The sequence below is a fragment of the Coregonus clupeaformis genome, chromosome 17 (genome assembly GCF_020615455.1).
Source record: "Coregonus clupeaformis isolate EN_2021a chromosome 17, ASM2061545v1, whole genome shotgun sequence".
Taxonomy (NCBI): Eukaryota; Metazoa; Chordata; class Actinopteri; order Salmoniformes; family Salmonidae; genus Coregonus; species Coregonus clupeaformis.
Window position 1 is genome coordinate 28,444,451 of NC_059208.1, and position 26,729 is coordinate 28,471,179.

Sequence of the window (26,729 nt, forward strand, 5' to 3'; positions counted from 1 at the left end):
AATGACTCATCCTCTTCTTTTACTCTAGAGCCGATATCAGCAGTTGCGTTGAACAGTGATGGGAAGCCTGAGATTAGAATGTTGGGAGTTTGATCCCTGGACGAGTCATACCAATGACTGTAAAAATGGGATCCAATGTGTCTTTGCTTGGCACTCAACATTAAGGAGATAGATTGGCGGTAAGGGCCTGTGATAGACTAGCGTCCTGTCCAGGGGATGTACTTATACATCAAGCTGCAACACGCTACAGAAATAGGAGATAGGCTCCTGCTCCTATGAGCTGTTCCGACACACACCAAGCCAAGGCTTGTGCAAGGCTATTTACTTACTAATCTTTGTCAAAATAGTCAAACCATAAGATAAACCATACTGTCTTGTGTTTAACAGTTGGACCAGAGAGACCTGCTGTAACTAGTCCGGATATCGCGATGACAGGACACATCGTGACCTTCAACTGCTCGGCCTCCTCTCAGCCTCTCAGCCAGTTCAGCTGGTTCTTCAATGGCTCCCAGGTGGCGACTGACTCAGTGTATGAGACTGTCCCACTGACCTTAGCCAGTTATGGGGAGTACACCTGTGTGGCCTTCAACAACATCACTGGCAGAAACAGCACTGTCTCCAAGATGCTCACCGTCATTGGTAAGACAGAAGAGACATCCAAACTGTTTAACTTGTACATGTAGATATAGGCCATTCAACATACAGTGATTGTGATTGCAGTCAATATTCTTGTGACACTGATGTTTTTTCTGACAGACCCAGTAACCATGGCCATGGTGAAATTCATGGGTGCCCAGCCAATAGCAGACTACATGTTTACTCTGACCTGTGAGACCGCTGGAATCATTTACTGCATTCAATGGATGAGGTTTGGCTGGCCTCTGTATGCTGACAACAGAACAAACTTCTCTATGAACAACAATACACTGACATTCAACTCTGTCTAGCATTCTGACAACGGAGACTATCAGTGTTCTGCCTCCAACCCCCTGAGCAACATGACCAGCCCAGACTACAGACTGACCGTCAACTGTGAGTAGTTATTAACAAGTTCAACTTTGAACCAATGGCCTGAGGTGGAATCTTTGAGCACTTCCTTTATAAATATTGTAGTAAAGTCAATGGGAAGATTTGGATCCCACCTCTTATACCATCTGACATATGTTGATGACCTTTGACCGTCTGACAATGACAGATGTTGTGTGTCAAACTCATTCCGCAGAGTGCCGAGTGTCTGCGGGCTTTTCGATCCTCCCTTGAACTTGATTGATGTATTAAGGTCCCTTATTAGTAAGGAACACCCCAAACCTGGTTGTCTTGGTCTTAATTGAAAGGAAAAAACTAAAACCAGCAGACACTAAGTCCTCCATGGAATGAATTTGACACCCCTGGTCTAACTGTTTGTCTTTTGTATTATAGATGGACCAGAGATGCCTGTTATAACAGGACCAGCATTAGGAGAAACAGGACACATCGTGACCTTCAACTGCTCGGCCTCCTCTCAGCCTCTCAGCCTCTCAGCCAGTTCAGCTGGTTCTTCAATGGTTCCCAGGTGGCAACTGGCTCAGTGTATAAGACTAGCCCACTGACCTTAGCCAGTCATGGGGAGTACACCTGTGTGGCCTTCAACAACGTCACTGGCAGAAATAGCACTGTCTCCAAGATGCTCACTGTTGTTGGTGAGTCAGTAACTGCTACTTAAAATCGATTAGTTACCGGAGTGTAACTCCAGTTCTATGAGTGGAGCGGAGCCCCATAGGGGAGCTCTGCTCCTAGTGGTTTACCCTCTGCCCTAAGGCAGCAACAGCCTGAGACAAAATTATGCACACACCTACAGCCAATAGGAGTACAGGTGTCCCTATAAGAGGGGATGCCTCCCCTCAATCAGCCTCCCAAGATATTTTTCTTCAGCGAGACTAGAGAGGGTCGGCAGGGCCTTAAGTCCTATGGGGCTCCGCTCCACTCATAGAACTGGAGTTACACTCCGGTAACTAATCGTTCTATATCGTGGAGCTCCGCCCCATAGGGGAGCTCTGCTCCTAGTGGTTTAAGGCGGAGCGTAGCGCTCCAAAATGTACTCCCTGCCGAGCCTAACACTTCCCATCGAAACGAGAAAGTCAGGCCTAGCAATGGCTGCAACCGAGTCCCGCAGTACTGCAACTAAAAACCCCTACGGGCGTCACAATATACCGCGTCATCGGTTAAAAGACCCGCCCCACCTAGTCCAATGGCAATGTGTCAGAAGGGAACCGATGTGGATGTGGTGGAGGAGTCAGGCGCAGGACACAGAGGTCAAGTCCAACAGACTTTAATAATCCAAAGTCAAATGTCCAAAAGTAACATGACCTCGACAAAACAAGAGGCGAGGGAGAATTACGCATACACGCGTAAACACTAAACACAAAACAAACAGAGTGCAAACACGTAGCTCCGAACAGCATGACAGTGAAAAACAACACACAATCATACTAGTGCAAAACAAGGAACTTATACGACACGCAATCAACACACAAATGGACACAGGTGTAACAGACAGACAAAAGCAATCAAATAACGAAACATAGAGCGGTGGCAGCTAGTACTCCGGGGACGGCGAACGCCGAAGCCTGCCCGAACCAGGAGGAGGAGCAGTCTCGGCCGAAACCGTGACAGTACCCCCCCCTTGACGCGCGGCTCCAGCCGTGCGCCGACCCCGGCCTCGGGGACGGCCAGGAGGACGCGGACCCGGGCGCGTGGGGTGAAACTCAGTCAGGAGGGATGGATCGAGTATGTCCCTCCTGGGCACCCAGCACCGTTCCTCCGGACCGTACCCCTCCCACTCCACGAGAAACTGGAGACCACTCATCCGGCGCCTCGAGTCCAAGATGGTCCGGACTCTGTACGCCGGGGCCCCCTCGATGTCCAAAGGGGGCAAAGGGGTCTCTCCTATCTCATCTTCTTGGAGTGGGCAAGCTACCACCGGCCTGAGAAGAGACACATGGAATGAGGGGTTAATATTTTTATACTCTATAGGCAGTTGTAACCTGTAACACACCTCGTTCAATCTTCTCAGGACTTTGAAGGGCCCCACAAACCGCCGACCCAGCTTCCGGCAGGGCAGGCGGAGGGGCAGGTTTCGAGTCGAGAGCCAGACTCGATCTCCCGGTGCGTATACCGGTCCCTCACTGCGGTGGCGATCGGCGCTCGCCTTTTGTTGACGGATGGCACGCTGCAGATGGACATGGACAGCGTCCCCACGTCTCCTCCGAGCGCCGAATCCACTCGTCCACCGCAGGGGCCTCGATCTGGCTCTCGTGCCATGGTGCCAGGACCGGCTGATAACCTAAAACACACTGGAAAGGTGTTAAATTGGTGGAGGAGTGGCGGAGAGAGTTCTGGGCCATCTCTGCCCAGGGAATGAACCTAGACCACTCCTCCGGCCGGTCCCGGCAATAGGACCTCAAAAACCTACCCACATCCTGGTTGACACGTTCCACCTGCCCATTGCTCTCTGGGTGATACCCCGAGGTAAGGCTTACCGAGACCCCCAACCGTTCCATGAACGCCCCCCAAACTCGGGAGGTGAACTGGGGACCTCGGTCAGACACTATATCCTCGGGGACCCCATAGTGCCGGAACACATGGGTAAATAGGGCCTCAGCGGTTTGTAGGGCAGTAGGGAGACCCGGCATGGGAAGGAGACGACAAGCCTTGGAAAACCGATCCACAACGACCAAAATGGTGGTATTCCCCTGGGAGGGGGTAGGTCGGTTGAACGAAATCCACCGATAGGTGGGACCATGGTCGTTGTGGAACGGGCAGGGGATGTAGCTTACCCCTGGGCAAATGTCTAGGCGCCTTACACTGGGCACACACCGAGCAGGAGGAGACATAAACCCTCACATCCCTAGCTAACGTTGGCCACCAGTATTTCATGCTAAGACAGTGCACGGTCCGGCCAATACCTGGATGTCCAGAGGAGGGTGATGTATGAGCCCAATAAATAAGACGATCACGAATCTCGAGCGGCACGTACGTCCGCCCCACAGGACACTCGGGGAGTAGGGTCGGTACGCAGTGCCCGCTCGATTTCCGCATCGACCTCCCATACCACCGGAGCCACCAAACAAGACTCCGGCAATATGGAAGTAGGCTCGTTGGACCTCTCCTCTGTGTCATACCGCCGGGACAGGGCGTCTGCCTTACCATTCTGGGACCCAGGGATGTATGTGATCTTAAAAACAAACCGGGTTAGGAACATGTTCCACCTAGCCTGACAAGGGTTCAATCTAGCTGCCCGGATGTACTCCAGGTTACGGTGATCAGTCAGAATGAGGAAAGGGTGTTGAGCCCCCTCAAGCCAATGCCTCCACACCTTTAGGGCCTGGACTACGGCTAACAGCTCCCTGTCCCCAACATCATAGTTGCGCTCCGCCGAGCTGAGCTTCTTGGAGTAGAACGCACAGGGGCGGAGTTTAGGTGGCGTGCCGGACCGCTGTGACAGAACTGCCCCAATACCGGTCTCGGACGCGTCTACCTCTACTTGGAATGGCAAAGAGGGATCCGGATGCGCCAGCACAGGAGCCGAGGTGAACAGGTTCTTTAGTTTGACAAATGCCCTGTCCGCCTCAGCCGACCACTGCAAACGAACCGGACCCCCCTTTAGCAGGGACGTAATGGGAGCTGCAACCTGTCCAAAACCCAGAATAAACCTCCGGTAGTAATTAGCAAAACCCAAGAACTGCTGCACCTCTTTTACCGTTGTTGGAGTTTGCCAATTACGCACGGCCGATACCCGGTCTACCTCTATCTCCACACCAGACGCGGACAACCGATAACCCAAAAAGGAGACGGACTCCTGGAAGAACAGGCATTTCTCTGCCTTGACATACAAGTCATGCTCCAACAGTCTTCTCAACACTCGGCGCACCTGGGCTACATGCTCGGCTCGTGTAGAAGAATACACTAGGATGTCGCCGATGTAAACTACTACAGCCTGCCCATGCATGTCCCCGGAAAATCTCGTCAACAAAGGATTTGAAGACTGAAGGAGCATTCATTAACCCGTATGGCATGACGAGATACTCGTAATGACCCGAGGTGGTGCTAAATGCTGTTTTCCATTCATCCCCCTCCCTAATGCGCACCAGATTATACGCGCTCCCTGAGATCCAACTTTGTGAAGAACCCGCGCTCGCTGCACGATTCCGTCATCGTCGCAATCAGTGGAAGTGGGTAACTGTATTTAACTGTGATCTGATTGAGACTACGGTAATCAATACACGGGCGCAATCCCCGTCCTTCTTCTTCACAAAGAAGAAACTCGAGGAGACCGGGAAGTGGAGGACCGTATGTATCCCTGTGCCAAGGACTCGGCTATGTAAGTCTCCATAGCCGCTGTCTCCTCTTGAGACAGGGGATACACACGACTCCGTGGCAGAGCCGCTCCTGTTTGGAGATTTATCGCACAGTCCCCCTGTCTATGAGGAGGTAGCCGTGTTGCCCTCGATTTGCTAAACACAAGTGCTAAATCCTCATACTCAGGGGGAATGCGCAGTGCGGGCACTTGGTTCGGACTCTCTACCGAGGTCGCCCTACGGAAACACCTAAACATCTCCCTACACACTGGGCAGACCACTCCATAAGAGCTCTCTGTTGCCATCGCTATGGTAGGATCATGGGTGCTTAACCAGGGAAGGCCCAACACCACGGGTACGCAGGAGAGTCAATCAGATAAAACTGAATGATCTCCTCATGACCCCCTGCGTCGTCATCGTCAGTGGTGCTGTGACCTCCCTGATCAGGCCCGACCCCAACGGCCGGCTGTCTAATGCGTGGACAGGAAATGGAGCTTCACCGGCCGAAGGGGAATTCTAACCTACAACAAAATGCCCGATCAATAAAGTTCCCAGCTGCGCCTGAATCTACTAGCGCCTTATGCTGGGAATGAGGTGCCACCTGTGGAAATCTCACAGGAATACTCATGTGACCAACAGAGAGCTCTGGGTAAGTGGGGCGCCTGCTCACCTGAAATGACTCCCCAGTGCGTGGCCTGTTGTCACCTCTCCCAGCAGACCCTCCCCAGCACCTGGCCGCGGTGTGTCCTCCACGACCACAGGTGGTGCAGGGGATGGCCCCCTCGGGTTACCTCTCCTCCTCTCTCTAGCGCCCAGCACCCCGAGCTCCATGGGAATCGGCTCGGAGGTGCTGGAGGGCGGAATGGACGACCCCCACTGGGGACGTCCGCGGGTAGCCAGCAGGGTGTCTAGACGGATGGAAATGTCCACCAACTGGTCGAACGACAGGTTGGTGTCCCTGCAGGCCAGCTCACGACGAACGTCCTCTCGTAGGCTACACCGGTAGTGGTCGATGAGGGCCCTCTCATTCCACCCCGCATCCGCTGCTAGTGTCCGGAACTCCAGTGCGAACTCCTGTGCGCTCCTCTTCTCCTGTCGGAGGTGGAACAGACGCTCTCCCGCCGCTTTCCCTCAGGTGGATGATCGAAGACAGCCCTGAAGCGGCGGGAGAACTCCGCGTAGGTGATGGTTGCGGCGTCTATTCCCTCCATTCGGCGTTGGTCCACTCCAACGCCTTGCCGGATAGACAGGAGATGAGGCGGAGACGCTCTCGTATCCCGAGGGCGCCGGGTGTATGGTGGCCAGGTAAAGTTCCACCTGCAGGAGAAATCCCTGACACCCGGCTGCAGAACCGTCATATGCCCTCGGGAGCGAGAGCCGAATGCCACTGGGTTCCGGTGCTGAGAGAGGAGGACTGGCCGTTGGTGATGGGATGTTGTAAGAGTGCGTGGGCACCTCTCGATTCACCAATCGGGCGCAGAGTGTTGGACACATCCTCCATGGCGGTCCCCCGAGTTGCCGGATCATGGTGTCCTGGTAGTTGATCCGGTCTTCCAGGGATTCGGGTGCCGCCGCTGTTCCTGCTGACTCCATGTTGGTGTGTTGTTCTGTCAGAAGGGAACCGATGTGGATGTGGTGGAGGAGTCAGGCGCAGGACACAGAGGTCAAGTCCAACAGACTTTAATAATCCAAAGTCAAATGTCCAAAAGTAACACGACCTCGACAAAACAAGAGGCGAGGGAGAATTACGCATACACGCGTAAACACTAAACACAAAACAAACAGAGTGCAAACACGTAGCTCCGAACAGCATGACAGTGAAAAACAACACACAATCATACTAGTGCAAAACAAGGAACTTATACGACACGTAATCAACACACAAATGGACACAGGTGTAACAGACAGACAAAAGCAATCAAATAACGAAACATAGAGCGGTGGCAGCTAGTACTCCGGGGACGGCGAACGCCGAAGCCTGCCCGAACCAGGAGGAGGAGCAGTCTCGGCCGAAACCGTGACACAATGCCAATGACTAGTGGGCAGATCACCAGAATAGAAGCTATACTAATCTGTACTAGCAGATAGATGTGCCTCAATATCCTGTGAAAACACTACCGACCACTAATGGAATGACACCAAGTGTCACTCTACATTGTAAACGCGGTAGACCGCCTCACTCACTCAATGGAATCCCAGAGATTAGTGGACAGGAACAAAAACATGAGTCATACTAACTGAACAAGCAGATAGATGACCTCACATTCTGTTAATCAACGCATGCCTCTACTGTACTGACCCTGTCAGTCAGGATTCATGCCACAAAATATGTTTTCTTATCCAAAGCGGACCTGATGGAAACCCTGTCCATAGTCCTGCTTTTCCCTCTCTTCCTAGCTCAAGATCTCCCTTCAGCTATGCTGAGTACAGACCGAGCCAAAGAGTTAGAAAACACATCTATCAAAAAACACGTCTTCCTAACCAAAGCGGACCTGATGGAAACCTGTGTCCACAGTCCTGCTTCTCCTCTCTTTCTTGCTCAAGATCTCCCTTCAGCCACGCTGAGTACAGATCGAGCCAGAGAATTAGAAGACATATCTAAGAGATAGAAACTGATAAATGGAGACGGCGTCGACCAGGATGCTGCTCTACAGATATCCTCTACTCCTGTTCCTCTGAAAAGGGCAGTAGAAGCCGCTACTCCACGAGTGGAGTGAGCTCTGATACCCTGAGGCAATTGCCGCCCTGCTGCCTTCACAAAGCCAGTGAGACAACCTCTGTTTTGAAAGTGGTCTACCTAGTGCAGCCGCACCGTGACACACAAACAACTGAGGCGATGACCTAATCGCTGCTGTGCGCTCGACGTAACACGCCAAAGCGCGTACCGGGCACAGGCGATGGAGCTTTTCCTCACTCCTCTCTCTATGAGGAGGAGGAGAAAAAGCCCACAGCTCCACGGTCTGTGACCTATATGAACTCTTAATAACCTTCGGCACAAATGCCGGGTTAGGACGTAACACTGCTCTGCTCAGGTCACCATTGATGGCCAAGCAGTCAGGTCTAGTCGAAAGAGCACACAAATCTCTGACCCGCTTAGCTGTAGTCAGCGAGGCAACAGTGCTGTCTTTATAGACAGCATCTTGAGGGGTATTTGATTCAATGGCTCGAACGGCGACTTACATAGCGCTCGAGTACCAAAGCCAAATCCCACTGAGGAAGCGTGACTCTAGGTGTTGGCCTAAGTCGCCGCGTTCCTAATAGGAAGCGTTTCACTAGAGGGTGGCTAAAGACATTGTCTCTGCCAAAACCCTCATGACAAGCTGAAATCGCTGCTGCAAACACTCTAATCGTGGCAGGCGATTTTTGCTTATCAAACATGAGCTGTAGAAAAGAGAGAATACTCTCCACCTGACAGCTCATGGGGTCTACACCTTGTGTGACACACCATCGTGAAAACACGTTCCATCTACTGGCATACATCTTAGAAGTGGAACTGGCACGTGAACCCTGTATGGTCCTGATCACTGCATCAGATAACCCACAGCGCTCTAGCCTGTCCCTCTCAGCAGCCAGGCCTTCAGTGGTTGGCCGATTATGGGCAATTTCCCTATCGTGCCAGTCGCCTGAGACAACGCGTCCCGTCGATGTGGAATTGGCCAAGGTGGCGCAATCAACATCTGACTCATCTCCGCAAACCAAGGAGCCCCCGGGCGATCGGGCGCTATCAGTATCACTGACAGCCCCCCTGACCTCACCCTGGCTAGCAGTGGGAGGATGCAGGACAGCGGAGGGAATGCATACAGGAGAACTCTCGGCCACGGTTGGTGCGCAAAGGCGTCCCTTCCCAGTGGCGGTTCGTCCTGTTCCCTCAGAGAGAACCACAGAGGACATTGCGGGTTCACGCGTGACGCGAATAGGTCCACTTCGGCTCTCCCGAATTGTTCCCAAATCTGGAGAACAATGTCTGGATGCAGACACCACTCGTCGTCTCGAGGACCCCCTCTTGACATGAGGTCTGCTCCTACGTTCAAGTAGCCCGGAATGTGTGCTGCTCTCAATGAGCGAAGGTGCTCGTGAGCCCACAGCCACAATTCCTCTGTCGCCCGATGGAGAGCAGGAGACCTGACTCCTCCCTGGCGATTTATGTGGGCTACTGTGGTCCGGTTGTCTGACCAGACCAGCACATCGCGACCCCGAAGGGTAGACGCGAAGTGGGTCAGAACCAGTCGAACCGTTTCCAACTCCAGGAGGTTGATGTGACGACCTGATTGAGGCCACACACCTCCTATCACTTGTGTCTGACATTACCCTCCCCATCCCGTCAGGGACGCATCCGTGAATACTGGGATGTGAGAGGACACCTTTCCTATCGGGACTCCGTGCGTGAGAAAGTGCGAGTTTCTCCAATAGTTTAGGTCTGCACTGAGCGAGAGGGGAACCACCACCAACCGATGACGTTGCCGTAATGGGTCTAGTCTTAGTTGGGCGAACCATCGCTGCATCCTGCGCATATGCAGGAGTCCCAGCGGAACCACAGAGTGACCCAAAAGTGACATGATCGACAGCGCCGTCACCGTGTGATTCGGACGACACTTCCTCAGGGCTAGCAACAAGGCTACCCTTCGGGGGTCCGAAATTCGAGCCCTCATCCTCACAGTGTCTAGCTGTATCCCCAGGTAGACAATCTGATGAGTGGGCCAGGGCGCGCTCTTTTTCCAATTCACAGCAAACCCCAGACTTGTGAGATGCATCACTGTCTGTGTTGTGTGAGTGATCGCCAGCTCTGCTGACGGGGCGAGAACCAGTAGGTCGTCCAGGTAGGCTAGTAGCCGTATTCCCTGGCGACGAAGGCGGTTCTAATGCCGCCTCCACACACTTGGAAAATGTGCGAGGTGCCAGGGCGTACCCAAATGGCATCCTCGTGTATTCGTACGCCACCCCCTTGAAAGGCGAACCGCAGAAACTTCCTGTGACGCGGCTGAACCGGCACATGAAAGTACGCGTCCTTTAGGTCTATGCTCGTACAAAAGTCCCCTCTCTGGACACATTCCAGCAGACGTTTTGTCGTTAGCATTCGGAAGGGCCGTTTGGTTATGCTCTCGTTGAGAATGCGTAAATCCAAAATCGGCCTCACTCCCCCGTCTTTTTGGGCACTAGGAAATAAGGCGAATATAGCCCTTTGTTCCTTTGCTCCCGGGGAACTACTGTCACCGCCTCCTTCGCCAAAAGTTCCGTAATCTCTGTCATCAGAGCGGCCACTTTGTCTGGCGTTTTCATCACCGTCTCCACCACTCCCTGAACGGGGTGGGGTCCGGTGGAATTGGAGAGCATAGCCCTTCTGCAACGTCTGTTCTAGCCAGCGTGAGAGGGTGCAGCTTCTTCGCCACTGCCAGCAATGCAGAGAAAGTGGCTGGGCGCGAAAGCTGTGGTGCATCCAGTAGGAAGGACCTGTATTCCTCTATGGCCCTTACCGCCACTGTTCCCCAACATTGAAGTGGTGGAACAGCCCAAGGTGGGCCTCCCGTGAAAGGGGAGAGGAACTATCAATGCGTTCTGAGAAAGAAAGAGGAGTAGGGACGTCGGTTAAACCCGTAACCGTCGTATTCCTGCCCTCCTTGAACGCATCGCGGGTCTGAATTGCGCTGACCGAGGCCACAGCCTGTGGCAGGGCACCATCCCCAGCAAGCGATTGCGTCATCTTAGGTGACTGCAATTCGCTATCAGAGCCCTTCACTACAGTACTCCTAGAAGTCTGTAGTATGAGGTCTCTATGAGGTAAAACAAGGCGGCGCCTTGATACTGTGACGTCACGAGAGGCTACACAGCTTTCAGCGGGATTGCTCAAGTAGTGCAAGGAGACAAGGTTCAAACAAAACAAGGATTTTATTATAGGTCTTGGGAAATTAACGAAAATATAACAAAATTCTGTTCTCTTGTGGCTCTTTAAGGGTTAACAGTTCAGGGATGTCTCTTCCACATCCAAAGTCATAATTCTCACTCGCTCAGATAACTTTTCCCCAGCCTTACTGTAGTCCACGTTGCAGCTAGTGGCCAACCCAGCAAAAAGTCCTTCCAAATGTCTCTCACGTATTTCCACAGGTGCATATATCCAAAGGTGAGTATTTCCCAAAGGTAAGTATCTCCAAATCCTTATATTCCTCATGGAAGTGGACGTGCAGCACTCTTGTCCTCCAGAGAGCCCAGCTTGGAGACTGTGTCTCTTCCCTTCCCAAAACCTTCAGCTCATCAGCTCCTCATTTGTTTCAGCTGCGTGGGAAGATTGGCCATAGAGGGGTGGAGTTCCCGACCATACCAGCAGATGGAGCCATAGCTGTCTGGGTTTGCAGCCACCTCAGGGGGATGTAACGTCCCTCCAGGACACAGCCTCTCGTGACATCACACATCCCCCTCCTCGGGACCAACGTCCTCGTCGGGGTAAAGGCAGCGAAGAAGGCATCACGCCGGGAGAGGGCGTCCGCATTGCCGTGGTGCTTGCCAGACTGCTCTCTCTTCAACTCCTCCAACTCTAGGACCAGGGACTCAGCCTCCTGTTGTCTCTCCTTGAGTTTCTTACTGAACGCATCAGCCTTGGTTTTAGCAGAGTTTAGCTTCTGTTGAGCAGCTTTCAGTTCCTTCTCTCTCTCTGCCTCCGCATTCTTCATCTTGTTCTCCAACACCTTGTACTTCTCCTCTGCCTTCTTCTGGACCTCCTTACTACTGCGCAGGGTCTCCTCACACTCCTCGATGGTCCTGCGCAGCCTCTCCAGCTCCTCCTGTTGCTTAGGGAAGGAGCTCTGTTGGAGTTTAGCCTGGAGGATATCTAACTCTTCTGTCTTCATGTCTAACTGTTGCTTTAACAAACGATACCTCTCAGCGGTCCCCTTCAGACCAGACAGTTCTTTGTCCAGATTCTGTAGCTCCGTCTCTGTGTCGGTCTGGGCACCTGCCATCCCTATCAGAGCCCGGGCGGGAGTGAGTAACTCGGAGGATTGCACCGGAGCCTTCCCAGGATGAGTCTTGCCTCTCCGTTTCCGAGGTACTCGGGTTATCCTCTCCTGAGACTCTCTCCAGAGTGGGTAAAAGGCTGGGCAGTCTCGTCCAATTAGGACAGGGACGGGGAGGGAATCAACCACCCCCGCCGTCGTGTGTATGGTTCCCCGTGTGCTGGTCATTGTAAGTTCAGTAATGGGGTATTCTCTGGTGTCCCCATGGACACAGGAAACTGGGAGGACTTTCCCGGGGTCAGACACGTTGGGCCCACCAAATCCTTACGCACCAGGGTGGCCCGGCTACCAGAATCCAGTAAGGCCTCCCACATCATGGTGATTCACAGTTACCGGGCAGGTGGGGGGTCGATCTGGGCCGCCATCTACGACTCCCAAGAGCGAGGCAAAACGGTGTGTGGGTGCTGAGCTGGAGGACTCCGCAGTGGGCATAGGTTCATCGGCTGGTTTCCCACACTGCCAGGAGATATGTCCCATCTCCCCACACCGGTAACACTGTCGAGTTTCCCCCTCCTGGTGTACTCTTCTTGGACCCGCCTGGTTTCTGGCTCCCCCTGGAGCCGGGATAAGTCCTGACGTGGCTGGGTTCCGAGACCTTGGGGTCCTTTGGACGGGTTCTTCCCATTTGTGGTGGGGGCCGCACTCCTGGGGTCTTTTTCGGGAAGCATTCAGCACTCTCCGCTGTGGCCTGGTACTTTTCCACAGCTTCCACGGTCAGATCAGCCGTGGTCAAGGCCTGTTGACTGATGAACCGTTTTGCCTCATAAGGCAGGGCGCGTAGGTAACGATCCACCACAACGGCCTCCACCACCGCCGCTGCTGTATTCCTCTGCGGATCCAGCCATTTCCCTTGCGATTCGGACAAGTTCATGCATCTGCGCCCGAGGAGGTTGGTCTGGTTGGAAGGTCCAGCTGTGAAAGCGCTGGGCCATACCAAACTTTGTGAGTCCATATCTGCTGAGGATCTCAGACTTCAGGGCATCATAGTCAGTAACCTGGTCAGGGCCCAGGTCCCGGACAGCATTCAGCGATTCCCCGGTTAGAAAGGGGGCTAACAGACCAACCCACTGTTGCTTGGGCCAGGCTTCCCTAGTGGCCGTGGCCTCAAATGCATGCAGGTATGCCTCAATGTCATCGGTAGCTCCCATCTTAGATATAAAGTCACTTGCCTTTATTGGGCGGGTATTTTGGACCACCCTCTGTCTCTGCAACTGCAATTCCTCTGCCTTCAGAAGGTTGGCTTTCTTTTGCTCCTCCAAGAGAGCCACGTTTGCTTGCATCTGGGCTTGCTGGCCAGCAACAAGGGCTTTCAATATGTCCTCCATTTCAGTCGGCGGGGAGCCTACGGCCAACTTGGAAAACTGGGTGATCAAACCTTCGGTAGCCTCCTCTGACATGCACTATTAACGCTTGAGCGTGCCCGTATTCTCCACCATCTGTGACGTCACGAGAGGCTACACAGCTTTCAGCGGGATTGCTCAAGTAGTGCAAGGAGACAAGGTTCAAACAAAACAAGGATTTTATTATAGGTCTTGGGAAATTAACGAAAATATAACAAAAATTCTGTTCTCTTGTGGCTCTTTAAGGGTTAACAGTTCAGGGATGTCTCTTCCACATCCAAAGTCATAATTCTCACTCGCTCAGATAACTTTTCCCCAGCCTTACTGTAGTCCACGTTGCAGCTAGTGGCCAACCCAGCAAAAAGTCCTTCCAAATGTCTCTCACGTATTTCCACAGGTGCATATATCCAAAGGTGAGTATTTCCCAAAGGTAAGTATCTCCAAATCCTTATATTCCTCATGGAAGTGGACGTGCAGCACTCTTGTCCTCCAGAGAGCCCAGCTTGGAGACTGTGTCTCTTCCCTTCCCAAAACCTTCAGCTCATCAGCTCCTCATTTGTTTCAGCTGCGTGGGAAGATTGGCCATAGAGGGGTGGAGTTCCCGACCATACCAGCAGATGGAGCCATAGCTGTCTGGGTTTGCAGCCACCTCAGGGGGATGTAACGTCCCTCCAGGACACAGCCTCTCGTGACATCACAATACCTTCTTAACTTTCACCTTCTGTGTGTGTTCAACTCTGCACCCCTGGTGGGTTGATTCACGCTCAGTGTGGTGAGTACTGGCTCGTTCTGTCAGGGGAGCTGATACTTTGGTTATACCCATAACGCTAGTAATCCTGCCCTCCGTGAACGTAGCATGGGTCTGAATCGCATTAACCGAGACCTTGGTCTGCGATAATGCGCCGTCCCCAGATAGCTGCTGTGTTACAATGCCTGGGGGCGCCGATACTCTGGGCACCTTGGTGACCGCGGTAATCGGGCCCTCCGTGAAGCGCAGCATGGGTCTGGCTCAGTACTAGTGGAGACCTTAGTCTGTGCTAGTGCGCCATCCCCAAATAGCGGCTGCGTCCTCATGTCAGAATCTGACCGGGACTGCTGCCTTCTATGTAAAGCACTTCTTATACGTGAAGTGTGATGTGACGACCTGATTGAGGTCTTCTGGATACCTACTCTTAGTGCCTGTTCAGCAACGCACCCTCGGTGGGCTGAATGGCTCTTAGAGTGGTAAGGAAGAGAGGGTGAGATTTGAACGCTCTCGGACGTATTATGGAAAAGAGGCTCAGGTGGAGCCAACTCTTTATTAAACACATCAACAAAGGCATTTACATCAACACCCATCCCTTCAACCGAAAGGTGGGGGGGAACAGTGGGCACGTTCGACACCATCGATGCGTCCTCCATCCTCTCCCCCGCGTCCCGTCACGTACGCCTCCTCTTGCCTCCTCGCTCGGCTGTAGTGGGGCCACCGTAGCTGCTGGGAGGGCCGGGCCCGTCCCTTGCTGCTCGTGGCCGCCGGATGATGCCGATTACGCCGCCTCGTCGTAGACCCCGGTCTACTTAGAGGGGCGGAGGTAGATGGCCTTTGGGGAGGAGGGGGACCGAGTCGTCCTGCCAACGGCAGGTGCTTGGCCAACTGCTTCTTCTCCTCCTCTAACTTAGAAAACGCTCCGTCGCCTCTTTGACTGCGACCCCAAAGAGGCCGTCGTCAGAGAGGGGGCGTTCAAGAGAGACGTCCTGTCTGCCTCTTTCATGGATGTCAATGACAACCAGAGGTGTCGTTCCCCGACCACCGAAGTGGCCATGGACCTCCCCGCGCAGACTGCGGGACGCCTGTGTCAGGTGGAGTATGGCGCCAGAAATTCTGGACGCCTCCTCCACCTCCTCCGGTGCCAGCTCTGTCTTACCCGTGGTTAAACGGGACAGAGAGGCCGCCAAGAGGGCAATGTTGTTAGCTGCTGCTACAGCTTGGGCTCCCAACCCAAAGGACTTCTCTAACAGCGACGCTGTGAGTCGGTCCTTCTGGGATGGCAACGTGGCCTTCTTGGAAGAGGGCCAAGGGCTCGAACCCGGTACGAGATACGCCGCCATGGCGCTCTCTAACCTGGGGATTCCCTGACACTGAAACCTTCCTTCCACTCTTGTGAATGGGAGATACGCTTTTACAGGCGAACGCGCCGCTAAAGGTGCCTCCCACGAGCCCTCAACGTACCTAGCCAAAGAAGGCATGGCAGGAGCCACTGGCTCTGCCGCCTTCCTTGGCCTGGAATAAGGACCGCCCTCCATCATATCAACCTCCGGTACGGAGGGAAGAGGGGGCAGCCTTATTACCAGCCGTTGAGCAGCTCTCTCAATGAGACCCGGAAAATCCGATCTCAGAGAGGCTGCAGCGAAAGAGAGCGCTTCTGATCTCTCAGAGCTCGTATCCCCTTCGCTATAGGGACTACAAGCCCTCTCGCTCTCCAAAGGAAAGGGGGGCTTGAAAGTATGAGGGACGGGGTCCGACTGTTCCATTGGAATGCCAGACCCCTCCTCAAAGTCCCTATCTTCCCCGAGTCTGCGCCGTCGGACGACGCCTCTGAAGCAGAGGCTAGTATCGACAGCACATCCTCAAGGGGGATGTCCTCCCTGAAAAACGCCCTAACGCTGCTTCCTCTCCTTTAAAGAAAGGAGGCGCAGGAGGCGCAATTCGGGGGACTGCAGACGCCTTCCTTGGCATGCTGGGATCCCAAACACACGAAACATAGGTCGTGGTGGTCACCGGCCGCCATGGAAGTGCATCTGCACTGAGCTCTGAAAAGAGCTTTTGGGGGTGGAAAATCTCCCGGTGTGCTCATTTAGACAACGTTGATGACTGGAATATCAACGGCGTTTTTTCGTCCTGAGTCTTCGTGCTTCGTCTCTTCTTGGCTCTTCAGTCTAGTCATCCAGTCGCTGAAGAAAAAGGGAGGCTGATTGAGGGGAGGCATCCCCTCTTATAGGGACACCTGTACTCCTATTGGCTGTAGGTGTGTGCATAATTTTGTCTTAGGCTGCTGCTGCCTTAGGGCAGAGGGTAAACCACTAGGAGCAGAGCTCCCCTATGGGGCGGAGCTCCACGATATAGAACAAGGGACTAACATTTGCTTTACTTTGTTTGTGTTCAGTTTTTTATACACAGCATATGTGCTGTTGAACCTACAGTATAATAAAATGGAATTTGAGATAAAAACAGCTGGAAACCCCTTTGATCTGTTTTCCACAGCACCTGTGACCATGACCATGGTGAAAGTCATTGGAGCCAAGCCAATACTGAACGAGAGATTCTCTTTGACCTGTGAGACCGCTGGGACCATTTACTCCATTCAATGGATGAGGAACGGCTGGCCTCTGTATGCTGACAACAGAACAAACTTCTCTATGAACAACAATACACTGACATTCAACCCTGTCCAGCATTCTGACAACGGAGACTATCAGTGTTCTGCCTCCAACCCCCTGAGCAACATGACCAGCCCAGACTACAGACTGACCGTCAACTGTGAATAGTTATTAACAAGTTCAACTTTGACACAATGGCCTGAGGTGGAATCTTTGAGAACTTCCTTTATACATTTTGTAGTAAAGTCAAAGGGAAGGTTTGGATCCAACCTCTTATACCATCTGACATACAGTTGAAGACGGAAGTTTACATACACCTTAGCCAAATACATTTCAACTCAGTTTTTCACAATTCCTGACATTTAATCCTTGTAAAAATGTACTGTCTTAGGTCAGTTATTTTAAGAATGTGAAATGTCAGAATAATAGTAGAGAGAATGATTTCTTTCAGCTTTTATTTCTTTCATCACATTCCCAGTGGGTCCGAAGTTTACATACACTCAATTAGTATTTGGTAGCATTGCCTTTAAATTGTTTAACTTGCGTCAAACGTTTCGGTAGCCTTCCACAAGCTTCCCACAATAAGTTGGGTGCATTTTGGCCCATTCCTCCTGACAGAGCTGGTGTAACTGAGTCAGGTTTGTAGGCCTCCTTGCTCACACACGCTTTTTCAGTTCTGCCCACAAATGTTCTATAGGATTGAGGTCAGGGCTTTGTGATGGCCACTCCAATACCTTGACTTTGTTGTCCTTAAGCCATTTTGCCACAACTTTGGAAGTATGCTTGGGGTCATTGTCCATTTGGAAGATGCATTTGCGACCAAGCTTTAACTTCCTGACTGATGTCTTGAGATGTTGTTTCAATATATCCACATAATTTTCCTTCCTCATGATGCCATCTATTTTGTGACGTGCACCAGTCCCTCCTGCAGCAAAGCACCCCCACAGCATGATTCTTCCACCTCCGTGCTTCACGCTTGGGATGGTGTTCTTCGGCTTGCCAGCAACCCCCTTTTTCCTCCAAACATAATGATGGTCCTTATGGCCAAACAGTTCTATTTTTGTTTCATCAGACCAGAGGACATTTCTCCAAAAAGTACGATCTTTGTCCCCATGTGCAGTTGCAAACCGTAGTCGCTTTTTTATGGCGGTTTTGGAGCAGTGGCTTCTTCCTTGCTGAGTGGCCTTTCAGGTTATGTCGATATAGGACTTGTTTTACTGTGGATATAGGTACTTTTGTACCTGTTTCCTCCAGCATCTTCACAAGGTCTTTTGCTGTTGTTCTGGGATTGATTTGCACTTTTCGCACCAAAGTACGTTCATCTCTAGGAGACAGAACGCATCTCCTTCCTGAGCGGTATGACGGCTGCGTGGTCCCATGGTGTTTATACTTGCGTACTATTGTTTGTACAGATGAACGTGGTACCTTCAGGCATTTGGAAATTGCTCCCAAGGATGAACCAGACTTGTGGAGGTCTACCATTTTTTTTCTGAGGTCTTGGCTGATTTCTTTTGATTTTCCCATGATGTCAAGCAAAGAGGCACTGAGTTTGAAGGTAGGCCTTGAAATCCACCACAGGTACACCTCCAGTTGACTCAAATTATGTCAATTAGCCTATCAGAAGCTTCTAAAGCCATGACATCATTTTCTGGAATTTTCCAAGCTGTTTAAAGGTACAGTCAACTTAGTGTATGTAAACTTCTGACCTACTGGAATTGTGATACAGTGAATTATAAGTGAAATAATCTGTCTATAAACAATTGTTGGAAAAATGACTTGTGTCATGCAGAAAGTAGATGTCCTAACCGACTTGCCAAAACTATAGTTTGTTAACAAGAAATTTGTGGCGTGGTTGAAAAACGAGTTTTAATGACTTCAACCTAAGTGTATGTAAACCTCCGACTTCAACTGTATGTTGATGACCTTTGACCGTCTGGCCAATGACAGATGTTGGGTTTAACTCACGTGTCAAACTCATTCCGCAGAGGGCCGAGTTTCAGCGGGTTTTTCGATCCTCCCTTGAACTTGATTGATGTATTAAGGTCCCTTATTAGTAAGGAACTCCCCAAACCTGGTTGTCTTGGTCTTAATTGAAAGGAAAAAACAAAAACCAGCAGACACTAGGGCCTCCATGGAATGAATTTGACACCCCTGGTCTAACTGATTGTCTTTTGTATTATAGATGGACTGGAGATGCCTGTTATAACAGGACCAGCATTAGGAGAAACAGGACACAGTGTGACCTTCAACTGCTCTGCCTCCTCTCAGCCTCTCAGCCAGTTCAGCTGGTTCTTCAATGGCTCCCAGGTGGCGACTGGCTCAGTGTATGAGACTGGCCCACTGACCTTAGCCAGTCATGGGAAGTACACCTGTGTGGCCTTCAACAACATCACTGGCAAAAACAATACTGTCTCCAAGATGCTCACCATCATTGGTAAGTCAGACTACAGATTATTTGCTTTGTTGTGTTAATTTACGATCTAATAAGAAGACTAATATCTCAATATACACTGAGTATACCAAATATTAGGAACACCTTCCTAATATTGAGTTTCCCTCAGAACAGATGTAGTGTATTAAGATTTTGACTTTGTTAATGGTTTTAAGTGGAACCTGAGAGGATGTTTATTTTAGTGTCAAGAGGGAATGTTTTAGTGTGACGCCACATACAAAAGACAGGAAGTGTGTGTTGTAGACAGGGGATTGGACAGTAGAGGGAGCCACCCATATCTTGGGAAGATTATATATACTGGGTAAAAACGAAGAAGAGGTTAGAGCGGCCATTGCAATCTGGGACGCCGCTCTCCGGGTGGTCATGACATCTGTAAAACTTATGCTGGAATCTTGTGATATGAATAAAACTTATGATCAAGGGTTCAGTATGAGCGGACTCCTTTGTTTCACAGCAATAATTGCCAGCATTGACTCGACACTACAAATGGCGTCACGAAAAGGGAGGGTCTGCCTCTCTCCTTTGTTCCATTCATTGCCGCCAAGCTGACTCGTTCTGAAGTCATGGCCAGATAAGGGTGAGTTTTTTTTCTCACCACTTTGGGCATTTGTTAGCTTGGATGCTATTTGAGTGTGCGCTGGAGAGATGTACCGTTAGGACCGAGGTGTGCTTTGTGTTGCTTTGTTGCTGAGAACTAGGGGTCTGGCCTAATCATTATAAATTTATTTGCACTGGTAGACAGCGCAAAAGGGGGGAGAGTACCTATAGAGGGTCTATAGAGATAGAAATTCTAGAGCAATCGATGGTAGTGAATAAGGCAGAGATACAAGGCAGAGATACAAGGCAGAGATACAAGGCAGAGATACAAGGCAGATATACAAGGCAGATATACAAGGCAGATATACAAGGCAGATGTACAAGGCAGATATACGTATACATTAGGGCATTGCAATCTTGTAAAGACCTCAGGGAGGCGACCTATAGGGTGGGCCTAAAATCCTGATAACGCATTCGGTGTGATTTTACGACACTAGAGTGACGTAGGGAGCATATGCTTCTGTTACACTGGGTGCAAGTGGGGGAGACAGAGATACAGACGAAGGAACAAAGAGAAGAGATTTGAACACGAATGGAATGTTCTGGTTGTTACATCGGCTGTTGTTTGAAGATGAAACTGGTTTCTTGACACATATTGAATTGATAAATGAGAGAGAGATGTTGATGGATTAAAAATAAAAATAAAAATAATTAAGTAAATAAATAAAATAAAAATGTTATTGAGCTATCTATAATTATTACTGAGTTAATTCTTAGAGCGAATGTGAACGGAGGAATATTGAATGGTTGAAGTGACTCAGTGATTGCATAAACTGCTAAATTCTTGTCTGTTTCTATGCTCTTTTGTCATATGAGAGGAAATAGGAACGATGGGACGAGAGGAGAGAGAGAGAAAGAAAGAGAGGGGCTGACGTGTACATCACGTGACAAGGTGTGACGCGACAGAGGATCGAGTCAGATATCAGGCTAGTGATGTTCTGTTTACAAAAAAATCTTCCCCTACAGGATATTTGATGTTATGACAATTTCACAGAGACTTGGCAACAGACTGATCAATTGAATAAAATTTGCATTTTGGAGTTTCTGTGCATCACTTGGTTTGATTACAGTTCTGTTGGAAATCGAGTACTGACATTATTCTGTAAAATTAAGATAATTGGGTGCTTATAAAGCAAGGGGGTTTATGGGTATTGTAGTGTTGTAGGATTGGAAGTCTTTATTTTTGGATTGCTCTGAGGTTGACTACTTGAATTTACTTTCCTGAGGGGATGTGGTAAAATAGCCACTAATTGATAAATTAGTAAAATAGGATATAGAAATAAAAAAATATTTTTGATTATTCATAAGGATTATTTTTTGCTGAATTTTTTATTTTAATTCTAATTAATTTTTTGAATAAATTTTTTAAATAATTTTTTTTGAATATTCATATTTTTATTGATTGATTTGGGGGGGGGTGAGGTTAAGGAAGATGGAACTTGAAGAAGATGATGATGATGAAGATGAGAGTGATTGAGAAGAGATCATGGGTGGATATGACTCTGTGATCAGAAGGAAGTTGGCAAGAGAGGAAAGAAGAAGGATACTAGAGATTTGATCTCTGATGGAAGTTGAAGGAAGAAGGATACTAGAGATTCGATCTCTGATGAAAGTGAAGATGGAGAAAGCGATGAAGATTTGGAGATTAAAGGTGCTTTATGTTCAAGAGGATTTTATCCTACAATGACTAGCAAAGAAGAAATAGAAAGAGATATAGACCGATGCGTATCATGCCGGGATAAGGCGAATAGTTTAGAAGAAGTAAGAGAACTGCAAAGTACAACTCGAGAAGCTGAAGATACAGAAGAGAAGAAAAAACTGCTGAGAAAAGGATCCCAAGAATTGGAGGAAAAGAATACATTGAGGCCAAGGAAAAAGGCCACTAGTAAGAAGATGATGGAAGATGATATTTCGAGGACAAAACTTAGAATATAAGCTTTTGAAGAATACTGATATGTCAACAACAAGAAGGAACAGGACCAAGAAACTCTCAGAAAACTCAATCAAATACAACTGGTGGAGAATAAGATGGAGAAGAGAAGCTTTGGTTATGAAGAATCAGAGTGAACCAAATCAACAATCACTGCTACAGCTTCAACTGAACAAGGTCAAACGCAATTGTACCAGCCACCAAGGGCGGTACCAGTTGTTCCATATCCACAGCCAGTTTCTGGACAGACACAGAATTGGAGAGGAAGAGGACGAGAAGGCTTAGAAGGAGGAGGAAGGTTTCAGCCACACTTCCAGCAACTTTCAGAAGAGTGTTATAATTGTGGACAGGTTGGTTACTTTACCTGTGAGTGCAATGGGCCAGGAGGAAACAACAGAGGGAATTTCTGAGGAAGATAAAGGAGCAAGTGAAGATCACCTGTTCTCCAGGTGAACCCTTAAAGGAGCAAGGATTCTAGAGTGCCTAGAAGATCCGAAGGGGGGTGTCAGCTGATAGCACCGATTAGGAAGAAAATATCCAACAATTGAAGTGAAAATAAAAAGGACTAGGAGAAGTGATAGTGGAAAAACTTTTATCTGTGTTGAGTCTAAAGAGGTTAAACATCTCACTATGTAAAATTAACTAATTAGGATAGGATTTGAGGGAGTAAAACAGCTAATTACTCTTAAGGAACCAATTGAGCTCTGCTATAAAACATCAAAGAGAAATTAAAATACACATACTAATATTAGAACATATACCTATTGCATTGTTGGGAAGAGATGCATTGTGTAAATTGAACTGTACAATAAGAGGTACACTAGACGGCTGTCTGGTAGAAGATTTTAAAAGAGTAGGGTTTTTGGGAATCTATTAGACTGCCTATTAGACAATCTGTCTGAAAAATAAAGTTAAAAGGGGTGACGGTTATTCTTGGTTACATTCCTGCACCAAGAGATTTCAAACTAGGCTGAAAGATGTTCGATCGTTTGCCAAGTCTGTGTGTAAAGAAGTCAGAAGCAGGTGGGGACTTCCCAATCACATATTCTAAAAATTGGTGGTAAAGGATTTTGTGAATAAATCAGTGGAAAAGGTTTTTAAAGGTTAGGAGAAAAGATTAGATTAAAAAAAGTTAGGAGAACTAGGGTTGAAGGAACTCTAAGACAGTAAGCTAAGTTTCAAAGTTAGTAGTAAGAGAGAGAGAACAGTGGTGAAGGAAAATTTAGAGTTTAGTGGGAAGATAGATATGGTAGGAGTTTAGATCTGTTAGGAGCCGATGCATTGAGAAAGTATGCGTTGCTGAATGATAAGAGAAGATTGAGGGTGATTGAGTATCTATATTTACAATTCCCAGCAGGAAGATCAAGGTAATTGTAAGTGTATTTTTTTATAATCAAAAGTTTGAAAGTGAGGGTTTAGAGTAGGAAGAGAGAGTGAATGTAGTGACACTAGTGGTGATAGATGGAAATACAAGTAAGGAGTTAAAAGTCTTAGGGAGAATGGATGAAGTAACAACAAGGACATCAACACTTCAGTCTATTATAACAGCAGTGGGAAGCAATTTAACTCTTTCAACATTGATAGTTATTAAAGCCATAAATATATCGCATTTGATTAAAAGGGAACCAATAGCTCAAGCACCAATTTTAGAAGAAAAGACTGTTATTAGGGTTAGGATGGGTGATACAGCTCATCTTCCTTGTAGCTGTGAGAGATGGAGTGGGGATGGTGACGTTCCTCCCACATGGAGAGATAATTATGGAGAAGAAGTATTGTTATCAGGACCAGATGTAGAAGCGGTGCCCCCTAGTCAAAGGAAGTATATTTTGTACAACGATATGAAGTGGAAGAGGGTTATGAGTGATTGTTCACTTATTTTGCGTAATGTTACAGAGAAAGATCAGGGAGAATATATGTGTACTTATCTAGTGCAAGCATTAAAATTTGTTCCGGTTAAGAATTATTGATTAAAAGGCTATGTAATTCGTAAAGTGACGCTTATAATGGAAGAGTTGAAGTCTGTTAAAGCTTCCACAGTCACCGAAGGAGTTCAGGAGAAGTATATTACAGTAGCCACTCTAACAGTAAATAATACACAGAGGATATCGGTAGCTTTCCCACTAGAAGTAGTTAAGGGTGTTAATACATCAACTAAATCCACTACTTTAATGGTGACTTTGGAAGGGATTAATGGTACGACGGCAATAACAAATGTAGAAAGTATGACACCGACACCAACAACAACTTTTCTGAAATTAAAGGATGTAGCAAGAGTGACTCAGGAGTTTATGGTACGGATGGAGAGTGCTGTCAATGGTAGTAAGGATAGGGTTAAAATAGGAGAGCAGATGGTGGTAGAGAAGAATATAGATTCATCTGAAATAGTGCAAGATACTATCATGGAGGTACAGGATGAGTTCTTTGATTTCAACATAACATCAGAAGATACATCTGATCAATACCGCTCGTTAGGGAAAAGAGAAACTAAATGGAAGGCATATGGATTTGATTCTTCTGTTTTGAAGATTAAAGATGAATGGGCAGGTAGGAATCTTTGGTTCCAACAGCTAGCTCATTCTGTAAGATCAGTGAGGAATCTTGAGGGTCCATGTCTGTTGAGAATTCCAGCACCAGGCACGTGGGGTTCCATTTTAGAGACGGTCGTTCAACCTCTATCAAGTACGTGTCAATCTTATGCTTTGTCATGGCTGTTGTATCAGCAACAATCATTAACAGATAAAACAATGTCGTTGTCAAAACATTGGTTTAAGCCTAGGTTTAGGTGTTGTTGGTTAAATGAATTACCCTATGTGAATTTGTTAGATGGGAAGGAAAATCAGGTAACAGCGAACCCTGAAGCATTGGAGGGGAAACCAGTGAGGGCTAAAAGTTGTTTTTGTTCTAATAAAACATATGATGGAAGGGGTATGTTTATGGGAATATCAGATTGTGATGATTATATGATGACTTTGGGTAAGCATGACCTTAAGGGTAGTAATGAGAAATATTATGTTACTTTTTATGTTCCAGTTAGTAAGAAGAGCAGGACTTTGATGGTGAAAGATTAGCTTTTGCCTGACAATGTGACTATTGGGAATTTTAGAGATATTTGGAGGGTTTGTGGTGATAAAGCGTATATATCCTTACCCTATGGATGGACAGGATGTTGTTACATGTCAACGTTGAAGCTTCCATATGAGGTTTCTACCATTAAAAGAGGGGTAGCACCGGACACAGATAAATCTGAATCTAGGTTTGGAAGTAGGGTGAAAAGGGACATGGCGACATTTCATAGTCTTGAAGCCTATCATTGGAGGATAAGTCTAAGAGAGAAGGGGGGACTTTTTCCATGGTATGGTGTAACATTTTTGGCAGATCATATTGATAATATTACCTATACTTTGATTCCAGATAGTTATAGATGCATTGAAGAATATAAGGGATGCATTTGGTAGATCTGAAGGAGCTGGATGGTCAGCGAATTCTTGGTTGCAAGATCAGTTAGGCCCAGTGGGAGCAGTAATGGTTTACGATTTAATAGCAGTTTTGATAGCACTGTGTGTGATGTTTGTAATTTGTTACTGACCTTTGAGAAAGCTATGATATTGAGATAGGTTGGAGTTGTGATGCCTGGAGACAACGCTCAGATGCCGTTGTTGACTGTTCCTGATCTGGATGAAGATGGACAAGTGGGACTGGATGGAGTATTGATGGATAAATATCCTTTTTGATTATTTGATCATTTTTCAAAAACATTTTTTTCAATATTAGTATGATGTTATGAATCAAAGGGGGGAAATAGGATGATGTGATTCATATATCATTTTATATCATTTTTTATATTCTTAGTTGATATTGATGTTTTAATTTGAAAATGTTGTTTTGCAAAAGATACTGTTTGGTCTTTTCTTTTCTTCCAGAAGCATTTGGGGGAATATGTAGAGATTGAAATACTCAAACAAGGACAATATGAAGGGACAATATGAAAGGAGAATGACTGGAGGAGATGGAACAAGGAAGGTGTGGAAATGTTCCGATTCCATCATCAACGATGCATTGGAAGAGGAGACTACGGAGGAGATGAAGTGTAGTGGACTACATTCCAGTGTCTGCAATGAAATATAGACATATTTGCATGTGTAATACATAATTTGTGTCATATTCTTAGGTATTACTTTTTGTAGAATGATATTTGATGTTATTGAATACATGTGGGGATCTTAGATGTTTTTGTTTATTCCGTGAATGCTTAGGGACATGGAGTCTAGGCAGGGATAGAGATCCACTGTAGGGTCCGATGGGTCGACCAGCCTGAGAGTGGACATTTTTTGGATAGTATTTTGTTTGCAGGGGCTTACATGTGTATTTAATTGCATCATAGTTTCAAATGCATTGATAAAGATTTATGAATTCATCTGGAGTACCTAGGTGGTTGCCTGGGGCAGAGGGGCCGTGAGAGAATTTTACTGTCTTGATTGATGGATGGATTTGGAAAGAAGGCTGCCAGACAGTTTTTCGCTCTCACACTCCATAAAGATTTGTTCATATTTCATAGTAATGTATTCACACTCCATAAAGATTTGTTCATATTTCATAGTAATGTATTCACACTTCATAAAGATTTGTTCATATTTCATAGAAAGGTATTTACACTCCAGAGGGAAATGGTTTTGGTTTAATGTTAAAGATACTCAATAAGATAAATTGTTACTT

General features: G+C 48.1%; 1 protein-coding gene across 1 annotated transcript; it reads left to right on the forward strand.

Annotated features, from left to right (window-relative positions):
- Window positions 1-101: 101 nt before the first annotated feature.
- LOC121585493 (carcinoembryonic antigen-related cell adhesion molecule 1-like) lies at window positions 102-20,639 on the forward strand. The gene is made up of 7 exons (XM_041901833.1): window positions 102-179; window positions 388-639; window positions 757-1,032; window positions 1,420-1,679; window positions 16,922-17,197; window positions 19,220-19,471; window positions 19,944-20,639. The coding sequence occupies exons 4-7, from the start codon at window positions 1,664-1,666 to the stop codon at window positions 20,036-20,038; spliced, it is 639 nt and encodes a 212-aa protein (XP_041757767.1). The 5' UTR covers window positions 102-179; window positions 388-639; window positions 757-1,032; window positions 1,420-1,663; the 3' UTR covers window positions 20,039-20,639.
- Window positions 20,640-26,729: the final 6,090 nt, after the last annotated feature.